We start from the raw sequence: 14,700 nt of genomic DNA on the forward strand, positions 1-14,700 counted from the left end.
AAATCTTAATATTCATATTTTAATTCAGTTATGATGATTGATTGTATTGTAACCCACCTAGAATGTTTAACCCAAAGAAAAATGTTGTTTTTATTATTTAAAAAAAAAGTTTTCTTTGAAATTTTAGGGTTAAAATTTTGGGGCGTTAAAGTTGCTAACCTCAATGACCAGATAGATGAAGCTGTAGACGTGACCATAAAAAATGTAGATGATAGAGGGCAGAGGAGGCACCTCAACAAAGGGAGGATGCATAGAAGAAAGTGCAAGCTGCGAGGGCGAGATTGAAGCGGAGAACAAGTTATGGTACTCCTGGATAAGTACTTTGGTCAATTGTTATTTTGTATATATGTATTTCTAAGATGTTTGCAATCATTTTTTATTTCACATTCAATCATTTATAAAATTATCATAGATATATTATAGGAGCCATAAGATGAAAAGACTGATCCAACAAGCCACATGCATCGGTTATATTGATTTCAAGTATGACAGTGATTTATATCTCTATCAAACGATGCGAAAGACAAACTTGATCGTGTGCATTTTCAAAAATTCTTAGAGAACACACCATGAAATATCAGTCACCCCCCTCTTGGAGGTTGTTGTGTAATTCTGAAATGTGGCAATCAACACATTCTAATTCGAAAATATTGAGATGACCATTATATTAGAGGATGTGGCACGAATCATCAGATTTAAGTGTCGTGGAGAATCAGTGAGTGAACATCGATGGAGAGATTTCAATCACATGTGTGTTATTTATTTGGAAGTAAAGAATGATGTGTTTTTAAAAAAAAATATTGAAGTTATCATGGTTGAGGGATCACTTTGACCCCAGCAGGCCGAGCAAAATGAAGAAAAAACTAGTGTGCTGAAGGAAAGGTCGGTATCGATAATATTTAAGATAAGGATCTAAGAGCATTTTTTCTCTACTTTTTGGGCACATGCATATTCATTGACAGTTATGGGAAGTTGATCCATAATTCATATATTAAATTGGTGAAAGACTTCAATTGTGTCAACCAATACGTATGGGGAGCAACCACACTTGCACACCTTTATACAAGTCTAAATAGCATGAGAATTAAAAGAATAAACATCACCGGCATGTTGGTGTTGTTAAAGGTAACCATTCCTTCATTTGTACATAAACTGTTGATTTAAACTAAAATATTATTTAATATGCATGATGTAATATACTGTGTATTAATATATGTTAATCCTTGTATCAATCCCTGCAGGTTTGGATATGGGGGCACATATTTATTGGAAGGCCCTTGAGAGGTCATATTCTTTCTGTATTTTCACGTATTATAGTGTGAAATCGGTTAAGAAATAAAGAGGAGACTGATCAAAGAGCGTCTGGTCATCGCATTCCCAACATTGCTCATTACTTAAAATTATTGTGTAGTTTGACCAAGTGAAATATAAGTATTTTTTATAATATTTCATACTTATTTATAAGTAATGCAATATAGGACTAACCATGAATAAAACTTTATTATGTAGATAAAGTGGTGTCTTTACAAATATGTGAAAGAGGAGGAGAAGAATCGAGATGTAGTTGTGTAAGCAAAGGCCATCACGATGATAGACATTTGGTTGCACAACATGAATAAAGTTGAGCACCAAATGGCTAGTCGAGTGGTCTGTCAATTTGGCTATCTTCAGCAACCAACCAGTCTCCCTGACGCAGTTAGCAAAATTGTCCCATTGACAATAAAGGATATTACACAGGATTGCCCCATCCTATTCTTCTCTAAACTTGAAGACTGGCACGATGGCGACGACAACATCGACTTGTCCTCTATGGTACTTACTAACGATGACAAAGATGTAGATGCTCAATCCCAGCATTTTGCAAGCAGCCCCTCCAAAAAGAGGACCATTAAGGAGGAGGAGGAACGTGGGTCAGTCAAAAGTATATAAGGACTACAAGCAGAGCATATGCAGATTTGACTTTTGCACAGGATTAAATCTGTGTACTGAAGGATATGTTTGCTACGAAGGAGTCCATTATACGAAATTAGGCTGAGCTTATCAATAACTATGTTAGGGTCAACGAGGAGCTACGAGTGCACCTAAGGCATCTATAAAAGTGAATATTGTTTTATAATTATAAATCATTGTAATTAAGTAAACAATGTTTTATAAATATCTGTAAATATAATTATAATTGAATTTATATTCCACAGTTTAACTTTGAATACCTTTAACGGTTTAAATGTATGTTGAGAATGAATGTATGTAGTTTTAAATATTACAAGTGACTTGTATATAGTTTTTAAATATTTTGTAAATGTTTGTTGAATTATAACGAAAAATGTTTGTTGAATTATAACAAAACATATTTGTTGAATTGTAAAATGTTTGTTGAATTATAACAAAAAATGATGATTTTGCTATTGTAGGAAACTCTGTAAATAATTATTGCAAACAATAACAAAAAATTATTAGAATTTTATAATAAATAATAAAAAATATGCAATCTTATAAAATATATGATTTTATATTGTAATTAGTAACATATTTGCATCTCTCCTCACAATTATATATGTGATCTTCTTATAAAATATGAGATTTTACTATGTTATTTACAAAGTTACAATTAGAGGAGGTTCACAATCGTTATATTTGTGTGCTTCGTGAGGACCACAAAAAAAAGATCTGAATATACATTTAAATGAGGGTTATAGAAAGGAGGTTCGCACAATATACAATGACTTTTGTATAAAATATGCAATTTTACTAAGATATTTGCGAAGTTATAATCATAAGGAGGTTTGCAAAATTTGTTTTTGTGCACTTCGTGAAGACCGCAAAAAAATATGTGCGAACATACATTTAAGTGATGGCTAAGGAAAGAAAAAAAGAGGTTCGCACAATATACAAGGATTTTGGTATAAAATATGTGATTTTACTAAGGTATTTTTAAAGTTATGATCATAAGAAAATTTGCAAAACTTGTTTTTATGCGCTTCGTGGAGACCACAAAAAAATAGATGCGAACATACATTTAAGTGACAGTTAAAGAAAGGAGAAAAAAGGTATGCATGGTTTTCCTCAACTTTTGGTATGAAATATGTGATTTTACTATAGTATTTGTGATTTTATGATTATCTGAGAAGACCGCATAAATAACATATTTTTTTTACGCTTCTTGAGGATCACAAAAAAATATGTGAAATTATACAATTAAGTGAGGTTTTGCCTTAGCCAATGAGCAAAATGATATATCATGCGGACTTCGTGAGGTTCACTTGTGCAAAGGTAAAAAGCTCCTAAAAAGTTTGTGCTTTTGGACAACAGACAAATTTTGAAAATTTCAAGGCATTTGAGAAAACACATCATATTTGTCTTAGGTCATTTTTTGAAAAAAAAACTGTAAAATTGAATGTAATTGCTTCATTTATAGGTTTATTCCTAGCCTGATTAGGAAGGACAAATCTCTCTCTCTCTCTCTCAACCAAAACAGGTTGGCGCCGTGTTACCAAGGTTTTCTGCCTTCCCTATTAACCGGTCAAAGGGCCACTTACTCCTCTTTGATTATCATAATAATAATTCAGGCAGGCGTGAGGTGCAAACATTTCTTTAGTATGTCCCTAGACAAGCTCCAGGCGCTCTCACCTAACACACACACACACCCAAACTAGACTTGGCTGGAAGAGGTCCGACCAAGAGCTGGCCTTATCTGAAAAGGCTCTCTCTAAATTTCAATTGCTACCATAAAAGTTGACAATGTGAACGTTGTGGTTTTCCAAGTGTAAAACATTAGGAGGCAGTCAGTGAATTGGAAAAACAAATCTGATGTACTACACAAAAGAAAATAGAAAAACAAATTCGAGTCCAATTCTGAATCTTACTCTGGATCCGATCAGACCTGACTCTATTTTACATGTAAATTTAGATCTGATTAGGATAAATAGTTATGTGGATATGGGCTCGGTAAAGGCTTTCTTTTCTTTCAGTCCAAATGCAGGTAATCTACATATGGTTATATGTGATAACACTAGTCGGGTTTTGATGCTTATAAACCAGAACTGCATTCCGTCTGAAATCCAATTAGATCCAAGAATTTTGTGGGTAAATCTTTTAAATATTGAAGTTTTTGCTGATTGTATAGCGTCTGATCCTTAATTCCTTGCCACTTGGACCAGGACCGGTACCAGATCCAAGTTTGTACAATCAAAGCCTGGACAGGTCCAACCCATTCAGTGAGGTGTTTGACATGTGATGCACAACCTAAATCCATTTTTTATCAAATTTAAACGTCAACTGGAATCCAACCTCATTACTTTTTTGTTTATTATATAGAGAAACTGCACCTCAGATCATTAGAGACCTGGCCACGTTAGTCTTAGCCTTTCATGCAGTTGCCATCCTATTGGAGTAAAACTCCATGGGCACTAACGTCAATCCTCTCACTACCCTCAATCCTCATTGAGCCTGCTGCTTGGCCTTGCAATAGCTTAATACTGTGGGGTGCAATTATTTGGGGTTTTTTGGGGGGGGAAATGATGGTATTGTATGTAGAAAATAACGGGTTTTTCAAAATGCCCTATAAATTTCAAAATCGGCCTGATGACCAAATTTATTTATTTTTTGCCATAAAAGACCCTTTAACCTTTCACACGATCAAATTTTCTTCAAATGTGAAGTTCCTGCCAAATATTCAAATATGTAATTTTCTCTTAGATATAAGAATTTTCTCTCAAATAAGAGAGATTTAGTGGCACTTTTGAAGCACGGATAAAGGTTTTAGCAGTACTTCAAAAGGCTGCTAAAGGTTTTTTTTACTTTTAAATACACTTTTGCAAATACCAAGCACCAAGCTCTTTTTAGACATTTGCAAATACAATGACATTAGCAACCATGAGTTGCAAAGGTTTTCAAAATGTGTGAACTATTGAAAGAGTGTGGAACCTGATTTTTACTTTGATATAAATTCATAATTTCTACAAATCCAACTTCGTGGTAAATTAGTGGGGGGTTGCCAGGGGTAGCGCCCCCTTGCTCGTAAGGTAGAGGTTCCAAGAATTTTTAAAGGGTAATTATTTAAAAAAAAGGTGTGCACACGGTTGTGAATGTTCCTAAAATATGCGAGCCTTCTAATAAAATCTCATAAGAGACACAAGTACGAGGACATTTGCAAAAGTGTGGGAAAAAAATCACATCTTTAAGAGAAAATTTGCATATTCTCATATTTGAGATGAAATTTGCATATTTGGATATTTGAAAAGAAGTTTGCATATATGAAAGAAATTCGTTTGTGTGAAGGGTAAAAATATTTTTTTATAGTTAAAAATTTATAAAATTTGGACATCATGCGAATTTAAAAAATTGTAAAAAATTTAGAAAAATGTGCTTCCAATTTTTTCTTTTACTTGAAGAAACCGCCTTAGGATCAAAGACATGGCTTTGTCTGTGGTACCTATGGTTGATGTCATCGCAGCATAAAACTCCAAGGGCTTACCTCTTGCCCTTAGAGAGTCATCACGCTTTGGCTTGCACAAGAGGTGACACTCATAGGATTTGAACCTAGACCACTCGCCTAGCGGCCTAAGCCTCAACCCACTACACCAAACCCCTTGGGGCTAGGCTAATCCTTTGGGGTTCATCCAACCTCATTCATTACAGATCAACACCTTGACTTTCGTCCATCAAAAGGGGGCCAGGTCAGATTGAATTCTGGACCTAGTCTTTTAAGCCAACTTGAGATTGGTCTATTTAAGCAATGTAATTCTACTTGGAGCTTAGTATCTTTCCTCGTCCATGACTCTTCTTTTTTTTTATTTTTTTCCTTTATTTACAGCTGTGCAATGTGTCCGTTTTACCAAACGAGATGCTAAAGTTAAACACGCCATCAGTTCTATTTAAGACGTTTCAACTCAACTTCATGCGCTCATTTCTAGAATGGGACTTGCACGCATGACTTCATGTGAACAGCGTCTTTTTCTTTTCTATTTATAACCAAAGGGCTACAAACGACTTCATGTGACGCATTGCACAGCGACTTCATGTGACGCATGTCTGGCAGGAACAGTCAGTGCACATCACCTTGGGATCGTTGCAGGTTGGAGTCCCAATGGTACAGTTGTATTACTGGTAGGGGACCCAACTTTTTCTGTTGAAAAAAAAAACAAAGGAATCAAAGTTTCAAACTTCAAAAAACATAGTTTTGCATCAAAGTCCGCCCCTATTATTTTGATCACGTTGAATACATCAATAGTGTTGGATCCTTTTCATATGAATTTTAAGGGGTTTCTTACTCATGAGGGTAGCAAATAATTTCTTATATATACTGACCTGCAAATGTGTTTAGCATGATCAATTTGTTAGAAAACATACTTGAAATATTATTTTTGATAAAAAAAACCATGAAATTTTATGCGTTAAATATTTATAAAAATTTCAATTATCATTTTTTAAATCTTATAAAAACTCAATGTGTTAGAATTTGACTATCCAAGAATCAATTCCTATAAAATTAATCATGCACTGTAGCCAGATTTAAGGAAAACATGAAAAAAAAGACTTCAAAAGCTGGGTAGCTTATAAAAGCAGAAATACCACCTCTCTCTCTCATTTATAATTAACATATTCTAGTGCCCCCCCCCCCCTCTCTCTCTCTCTCTCTATATATATATATATATATATATATACACGATCCTGTTTATGCATTAGATGATCTGTGTAAATCACATCCCCATGGTAAATTTCAAGGAAAAAAACTTGGAGCATCTACTATATATATATAGGGAAATGAAAACCTCAACGAAAAACCCTCATGAACTTCTCCAGTGAAAATTTTTTGGTATTTCTTTTTTTTCAAAATTCTGACCATACATATGTGATCTGCTTGTTTTTATAGGAATCACTTGTTGGAGCATTCGATTCCCATGAATGAATAGGTTTTTATTAGTTTCAAAATCAACAATGTACAATTTTTACAAATTTTCAGGCTCCAAATACCATTTTTTCTATCCAAAATTTATAATCCAAGTGTCGATTTATAGTAAATCAATCATGTTAAACACATCTTAATTCTCAGAATTGAGAGGGTTTCCATTGACGAGGTTCTCATTCTCATATATATATATATATATATATATAGAGAGAGAGAGAGAGAGAATGTTAATTGGGGTGTGTGCTGACAGTTTGCATGCACTCCTAAATAAGTGAATCGAATGGGTCAAATAAGAAGGCTTTACAGTTACGGCCACCATGTTTACCAAGGAATCTTGAGTTGCACATTTTAGGGCCTTTAAAATCTGTTTCACTCATACTTTAAAAACTTGCCTGGTCAATCCAATGACTCGGTTGACTTGGCTCGGATAGCCCAATCACTTTGTCAAAAAATGAGTATAGACTCATTTTATACAAAACTCAGCCTGAGTCATTGCGTTTACCCAACTGAGTCATGGACGAGTCAGCTGAGTCATGCATATATATATATATACATATATAATATATTATATATATATATATAATTATATATATTATATAAAATATAATATAAATATATGTATATTATATATATAAATATAATTATAAATATATTGATAAAATCATATATTAAATATATTACAAAAAGATCATATAATGCATATTATATATAATATATCGATAAAATACTATAAATATACATAATATATATATATATATATATATATATATATATATATATATATATATATATATATATATATATATATATATATATATATAAAATATAAACCGAGTTTACCTGATCGAGTCACGGGTCACTCAAGGACGATCCCTTTAACGAGTCAACTAGTTTTAAAACCATTAGCTGTTCGACACAAAAAGCAGATGCTAAGGACCCGAGTCGTGTCACGAGCGGCTCCTCTTGTTCACCAGCCCTATAATCATATTGATTGGTGGGATCCTGGACCGATCCAATTAATTCAACATCATAACAAGCAGATAGTTCTGAATCTTCCGATGCTACTGTTCGGATCATATTAAATCCGTGCCTCGTCCAAATCTGAAGGCAATCAGTTGACAGGGTCCTCCAGGGCTACAAACGGATTGGGCACGGGCTGGTTCTTCACTGATACAAAATCAATTTTTCTTGTCGAATCCGAATCTGAATCCGAATCCTAATCCCAATCCCAATCCCAATCAGGATCAGATGATGCAGTATTATATACAGATCTAAATAATATATATGGCGATACTGGATCCGTGGATCCGAAGAAAGACATAAATCAAGGTTTTTACATTTATGCAAACTGATCGAATTTTATTCAAATCCAGACATAAACCCGATATACAGCATTGGTCCAAATCTGGTATTTTCGGATACTGAAGGTCAAACCAAACCCTAGCCGTTTGTACCGCTACAGGGACAGGACAGCCCTCCCTGCCTACGGTGCCTCGCTCCCTGTTCCAATGAAACGCTCCGAAGGGGAAATCAGAGGCATTTTTATGGAATCGAGCTCCAAACCCACATTTTCTGATTGTTTCATATTGGGAAAGTCTCTCACATCGGGAGGTATCCATACCTAAAGCCCACCGTTTCTCTCTCTCTCTCTCTCTAAATGGAGTTTGTGGAGGGCCCAGTTTGTTATATAACGTTTTTGACGGGTAGAAGGCGTTAGTGAATCGAATTGTGTGTCGAGATCTTTGTGGGTGGGGGATTTCCTGTTTGGTTTTTGCTCTCTAGAGAGTTGGAGAGATGGGAGATTGGAAGCGAGTGGCGTTTTTGGGGGCTCTTGTGTTTTCTGCGTGCCTTCTTGGGGGTGTTCTTGCTAGCGCAGGTGACGCCGATCCCCTCTACAAGTATGCTTCTTCGTTGCGCCTTTTGTTTTTTTACATTGGTTAATTGTACTTTCTTGCTTTTCGTCCCTCCCCTCCCCAAATTGGGTACACATTTGTTTATTGTATATGATAGCAAAGAAGGAAGCTAGATTTTTTCCTACTTAGAAAGAGAGATAGGGGTTGTTGCATCGATTGTAAGGTTATACCAGGAGAAAGTGTAGCTGCACAACATAGAGTCTTAATTTTAGATCTTAGAATTAGACAATGCCGCAAAAGGGATAGACATAGGATAGATCCTAGAATTAAGTGGTGGGCACTGAAAGGAGTTAAACAAGGAATGTTTGTAGAGCAGGTAGTTAAGGAAGTTGATTGGTGTCTCGAGGAGGATTCAGAATCAATGTGGAATAAGATAGCGGGTGGTATGAGAAAAGTAGCTAAGGAGGTATTGGGTGAGTCTAAAGGCGGTGCACCACTAGGTAAGGATACATCATGGTGGAACGAGGATGTCAAATTAGCTATTAAGGTTAAAAGAGAGTGTTATAGAAATCTAAGTAAGAGTCGTGATAATGAGAATTTGGAGAAGTATATGATAGCAAAGAAGGAAGCTAAAAAAGTTGTTCGAAACGCGAGGGCTAAGGTATATAAGGAGGTTTATGACAAGTTGGATACCAAAGAAGGCGAGAAGGATATTTATAGGCTTGCAAAGATGAGAGATAGGAAATCGAAGGATTTGGGTATGGTTAGATGTATCAAAGATGAAACGCAAAGGGTTTTAGTCAAAGATGAGGAGATTAAGGAGAGATGGAAAGATTATTTTGATAAGCTATTTAATGATAGTCATGCTCAAGATCTTGGAGACTTCTCCATTCCTTTTCATGAGATAAATCGTGACTTCATGCGCAAGATTCAAAAGAAAGAAATTGCAGAGGCTTTGAAGAAAATGAAATCAAGAAGGGCAGTTGGCCCAGATGGTATACCTATCGAGGCTTGGAAATGCTTGGGAGAGAAAGGTTTAGAATGGTTGACAAATCTTTTTAACTTGATTTGGCGAACAAATAAGATGCCTAATGAGTGGAGGAAGAGTACTTTGGTGCCTTTATATAAGAATAAGGGTGATATACAAGATTGCACAAACTATCGTGGTATAAAACTCATGAGTCATACTATGAAACTTTGGGAGAGGGTGATTGAGTCTAGGTTGAGGAAGGTTGTCATGATATCGGAGAATCAATTTGGTTTTATGCCTGGAAGATCAACTATGGAAGCTATACATCTTCTTAGACAACTTATTGAAAGATATAGAGAGAGGAACAAAGATTTGCATATGGTTTTTATTGATTTAGAGAAGGCATACGATAGAGTACCTAGGGACGTTCTCTGGTGGACAATGATGAAGAAAGGTGTTTCTCTCAAGTACATTAGTATAATTAAAGATATGTATGAAGGAGTAGTAACCAATGTCCGCACTTGTGGAGGGGTGACAACCAATTTTCCGATAACGGTTGGGTTACATCAAGGATCTGCTTTAAGCCCTTTCCTATTTGCGATTGTGATGGATGAGCTTACGAGATCAATTCAAGAAAATGTACCGTGGTGTATGTTGTTTGCTGATGATATTGTTTTGATTGATGAGTCTAGAGCTGGGGTTAATGCTAAGTTAGAATTATGGAGACAGACATTGGAAGCTAGAGGTTTTAAGTTGAGTAAGAGTAAGACTGAATATATGGAATGTCGGTTTAGTAAGCAACGAAGTAGTGATGGGAGTGTAGTGAAGCTTGGTGAGCAAGATATACCGGTGAATGATTATTTCAAATATTTGGGATCCATCATTCAAAAGTATGGAGAAATTGATGGAGATGTAAATCATAGGATAAAGGTTGGGTGGATGAAATGGAAAAGTGCTACTGGAGTGCTGTGTGATCGTAGAATGCCATTGCGGTTGAAGGGAAAGTTTTATAGGACGACTATTAGACCCGCTTTACTATATGGTACGGAATGTTGGGCTGCCAAGAGACATCATATTCAAAAAATGAGTGTAGCTGAGATGCGGATGCTTAGATGGATGTGTGGAAATACAATAAAAGATAAGATTCGGAACGAAGAGATACGTAAGAAGGTAGGTGTTGCACCCATTGAAAATAAGATGCGAGAGAATCGTTTACGATGGTTTGGACATATTCGGCGAAGGCCTAATGATGCTCCAGTTAGAAGGTTGGAGAAATGGGAAAATATATTAGTTAAAAGAGGTCGGGGTAGGCCTAGGAAGACTTGGATGGAGATGATAGGAAAGGATATGAATGCTTTGAACCTCATCGAGGACATGGCGTTGGATAGAAATGATTGGAGGAAAAGGATTCATGTGGAAGACCCAAAATGAATTTCTTTTTTGGTTCATATCGCTGACCCCAATTGTTTTGGGATGAAGGCGTAGTTGTTGTTGTTGTTTGTTGTTTGTTGTTGTTTATTGTGTTGGGACGCGAATGCTTAATATTCGGTGGCGTGTGATGTTGGTGATGCATTGATTTTGTGTGGGTGTTGGATGGTTTATTGTGATCTCTTCATTTTAGGGTAGTTGGTATTGAAAAACGAGTCATATGGTTGATTTTTTTTTGTTGAACCGTCATATGGTTTTTGATTTATTGGGTATATGTTGATGTTGAACCATTTTGCTACAAGTCAATGGGGCTTCATGGGGAGGGTAGGAAGAGTGGTTTGTCATAGTCTATTGGTTTGTTTGATTAGTGGGGTGCGCTCCGGTTTTGTTGTGACAATGACAATATTAATGAGTAATGTCTTTGTGCTCGCAAGCCATGACCGATTTATCCTGTTCTTTGTGGGGTAGCTGTAATGCAACTGATCATACACAAGCACACAAGGAGATCCTGGTCTCTGGCAAGCTGCGATCCATGGTTTATGATCCTGTAGACATGTGTTCAAAAGTCAATCTTTTATGAGATGGATAGGATTGTTTGAACTCTGAACTCATCCAATTCTAGGCGGCTCCTTTTTTTGGATCTCATGTTAACCATCATGCCGAGCAACAGAATTCAAAGTCTCATGATCTTTATCTATAGGAGGATTGAAGGATGCTACTGGTGACTTGGGACTAATATTTTTGCTGATCATCAAATGAAACTAGCGGCTCTATATACTATTGTGGATTGAACAATGTATGAAGAAATCTTGATAAGGTTGATAACAACAATTATGTGACTTATTGGTGTTGTTTCATAATTATGAAGTTCTATAAGGCTACTCCCATGATGTTCTCACACATATACTCCATTTTGACTTCGGTTTTGTATCCCCTTATATACTAGTCATATTGAAAATTTCATAAAAATCACCAAATCCCCATATCCACAGCCATGTACATGTGACATAGGTTTTCAGTTAGAACTTTTAAATGTCTATGCAGATGGTCAGCACATGGTTATTTTTTATCTGCCTTCTTCCATCTGGTTTTGCAAACACGTTGTATGTTATACCCAGTTATGGATCTCCAAGATATGTCTCAGTGATGTTGAGTCCATTCTTTACGTGGTTGGTGAGTAGCTTGGTTTGCCTACTTATGTTTTTTGTTTGTGAACTTGTTTAAGTTTCCAAAATTAAACCAGTTCTAGGATACGGATATCTGTGGAATGAAGATTTGGTTTTATTGTGTTCACGTGGTCTGATTGGCATAGGCATAGTTGCCGGTAGTTTACAAAAATTGCTTAGATGACCTATGCGTGTGTGCGTGCTTGCATGCATGCATGTGGTTGTGCATGCATACGTTTGGATATTACAGTGGTTTTCTATGTGTGTAAATAATTCTTAGGCTTCTGAATCATGGCAATTTTGGAATAGGTTAGACTTGATTTAGGAACTTCTATGTGTTTGGGAATTTGTAGTTTATTTTGATTAATCTAACATTGGTCTGCCATATTTATGTTATTTAATGTGCTAACTGCTAAATGATGGTCAATCAGTTGTTCTATGGTGCACACACATCTGAACCCAAAAGCAAAAACATGTTGTTTAGGATTTGGCTGCGTACCTCTATCCAAATTGTTCCTGATCAATTACATGCTATTCTAGACATTGTTATTGTTGTTGATAAGGTCTTGTTCTCTGAAGCCCTTAACATTTCCCTTACATGTATACTAAAGGCTGTTCTTAAATAGCATATTGTATATTTAGATTTCCCCTATATGGGGCTGATCAGTTTTCTGCGGCAAATGAAGAGGATTTGCAGTTGATCCTTTTGTATGAGACACTCTATCAACATAAACAAAAATCAGGGCTAGACTTCAGGTTCTTGTATGGCATTTATAGAGGGTTTTACAGCTCCAGCTTCGTTGGCTGATTGTTGAACCGATCCTCTGGTTATAAAGACTTGTGTCTTCTTCATTGCAAATTGTTGAGGATGGTCCCCTCTGGCACTTGTAATTTCTTGATGATAAGCTTCTCTTTAGAAGTGGAACTTGTGGTGATTCAGTTTCATTCTTAGTTGCATTTTAATAATATTTGAATTGAAGATTAGAGCAGTCATGTCTATACTACCTGAGAATGATGGTTTGAAGAATGATGGTTTGAAGTTTTGAACTTATTGTATCTTTGGTTTTCTATCAGTTGCTTCTTAATTAGTTTTGTGCACTTATGATGCGTGCTTGGGCCGAGGGGTTGGGAAGGGTTAAGACTAAACTGTGTCAACTCGGGTAAACAAGGTGGTTGGGTAAAATCAGTTTTCCCAATTGGTGTAGCAGAAAAATCCCAAATTTGGTGGGATGGTTCCAAACACCTGAAGGTAGTTTCAGTCAGAGTTACCGGAAGCGCCTAGGCAAAAGGGGAAGCACGCTTCGGAAGCGCGAAACGTCGCGCTTCCGAAGCGTGAGGGGAAGCGTCCCCCTTTTTTGGGAAACGCACTTCCATAAATGGGAAGCACGCTTCCCCCTCGCTTCCCCATTTTTTTCATTTTTTTGCTTCCCCCTCGCTTCCGGTTCGCTTCCTAGGTCACTTCCGAGACGGTTCAGAATTTTCTTCTAAGTGGTCCCACGCTTCCCCGCTTCCTAAATTTTTGAAAGTGCCTCGCTTCCCGCTCCCGCTTCCCGTATCGCTTCCCGCTCCCGCTTCCTCGACTGGTAACTTTGGTTTCGGTTCAAATTTCAAGGTTAGACGACATGGGAACAAGGAGATACTGATTTTTAAAGTTGCTGAAAAAATCAGGTCAGGGCAGAGACAAGCTGCTTTAAAGTTAGGCAATCCGGGTTGTAAAATTCGATTATGGGCAATAGGGACTTAGTTGGTTATGAAATTTGGAGGGTTGACCAAGGACACACTAAGTACCTTGGGTCCAAAAATCAGGACCAGACTCCCTACAATTTGGTCTAGGGGTTTTTTCTAAGTCTGACAGGTTTTACAGAGTCAGCAAGGTTTAGGTAAGGTTGAACTTGGTTACAACGGGTTCACACTTGGTTTTGGTGACTGGGGAAAGGGACTCAGGCCTACACAGACCTCAGGGAGCACGTGAGGGTCATTGCAAGAAGGTTGAACTCACTGGAATGAGGTTAACACACCCGGGGCAGGCTGGAGCACACCAGCACAAAAAGCTTCGGACGCACCGACTTGGCTGGACCTTGGTCAGCACCCGAAGACCAATCAAGTTAGGCTTGAGCGACCTATGGATGGTCAAGTAACCAGAGAGAGGAAGAGAAGGGAGAGCCCTTGAATGAGAGAGAGACGTGAGATAGGGATAGAGATAGAGATAGAGAGGGGGCGAAAATTAGAGAAAGAGAATTCTGATTCATGTCATATGATTTTCTTCCTTCACAAAGAGGAATACAAGACCTTTTATAGGCATAAGAGACCCTCATAAGTTCTTGACACAAGCACATGAAATACTTCAGATGCTCCTAAAAATAGTTAAGCCTTCTT

General features: G+C 36.8%; 1 protein-coding gene across 2 annotated transcripts in view; it reads left to right on the plus strand.

Annotated features, from left to right (window-relative positions):
* The first annotated feature begins 8,589 nt into the window (after nt 1-8,589).
* The window catches only part of LOC149822237 (uncharacterized), a 43,922-nt gene continuing 37,811 nt past the window's right edge, over nt 8,590-14,700 (plus strand). Inside the window, exon 1 of one of the 2 annotated variants that reach the window (XM_089980580.1) lies at nt 8,590-8,805. In XM_089980580.1, the coding sequence (XP_089836706.1) occupies nt 8,702-8,805 (104 nt within the window). In that variant the 5' untranslated portion in view covers nt 8,590-8,701. The remainder of the gene's footprint in view (nt 8,806-14,700) is intronic. The other variant, XM_089980581.1, reaches the window with a different exon arrangement.

The sequence above is a fragment of the Nuphar pumila genome, chromosome 11, assembly GCF_984573655.1.
Source record: "Nuphar pumila chromosome 11, dmNupPumi1.hap1.1, whole genome shotgun sequence".
In the NCBI taxonomy this organism is placed as follows: Eukaryota; Viridiplantae; Streptophyta; class Magnoliopsida; order Nymphaeales; family Nymphaeaceae; genus Nuphar; species Nuphar pumila.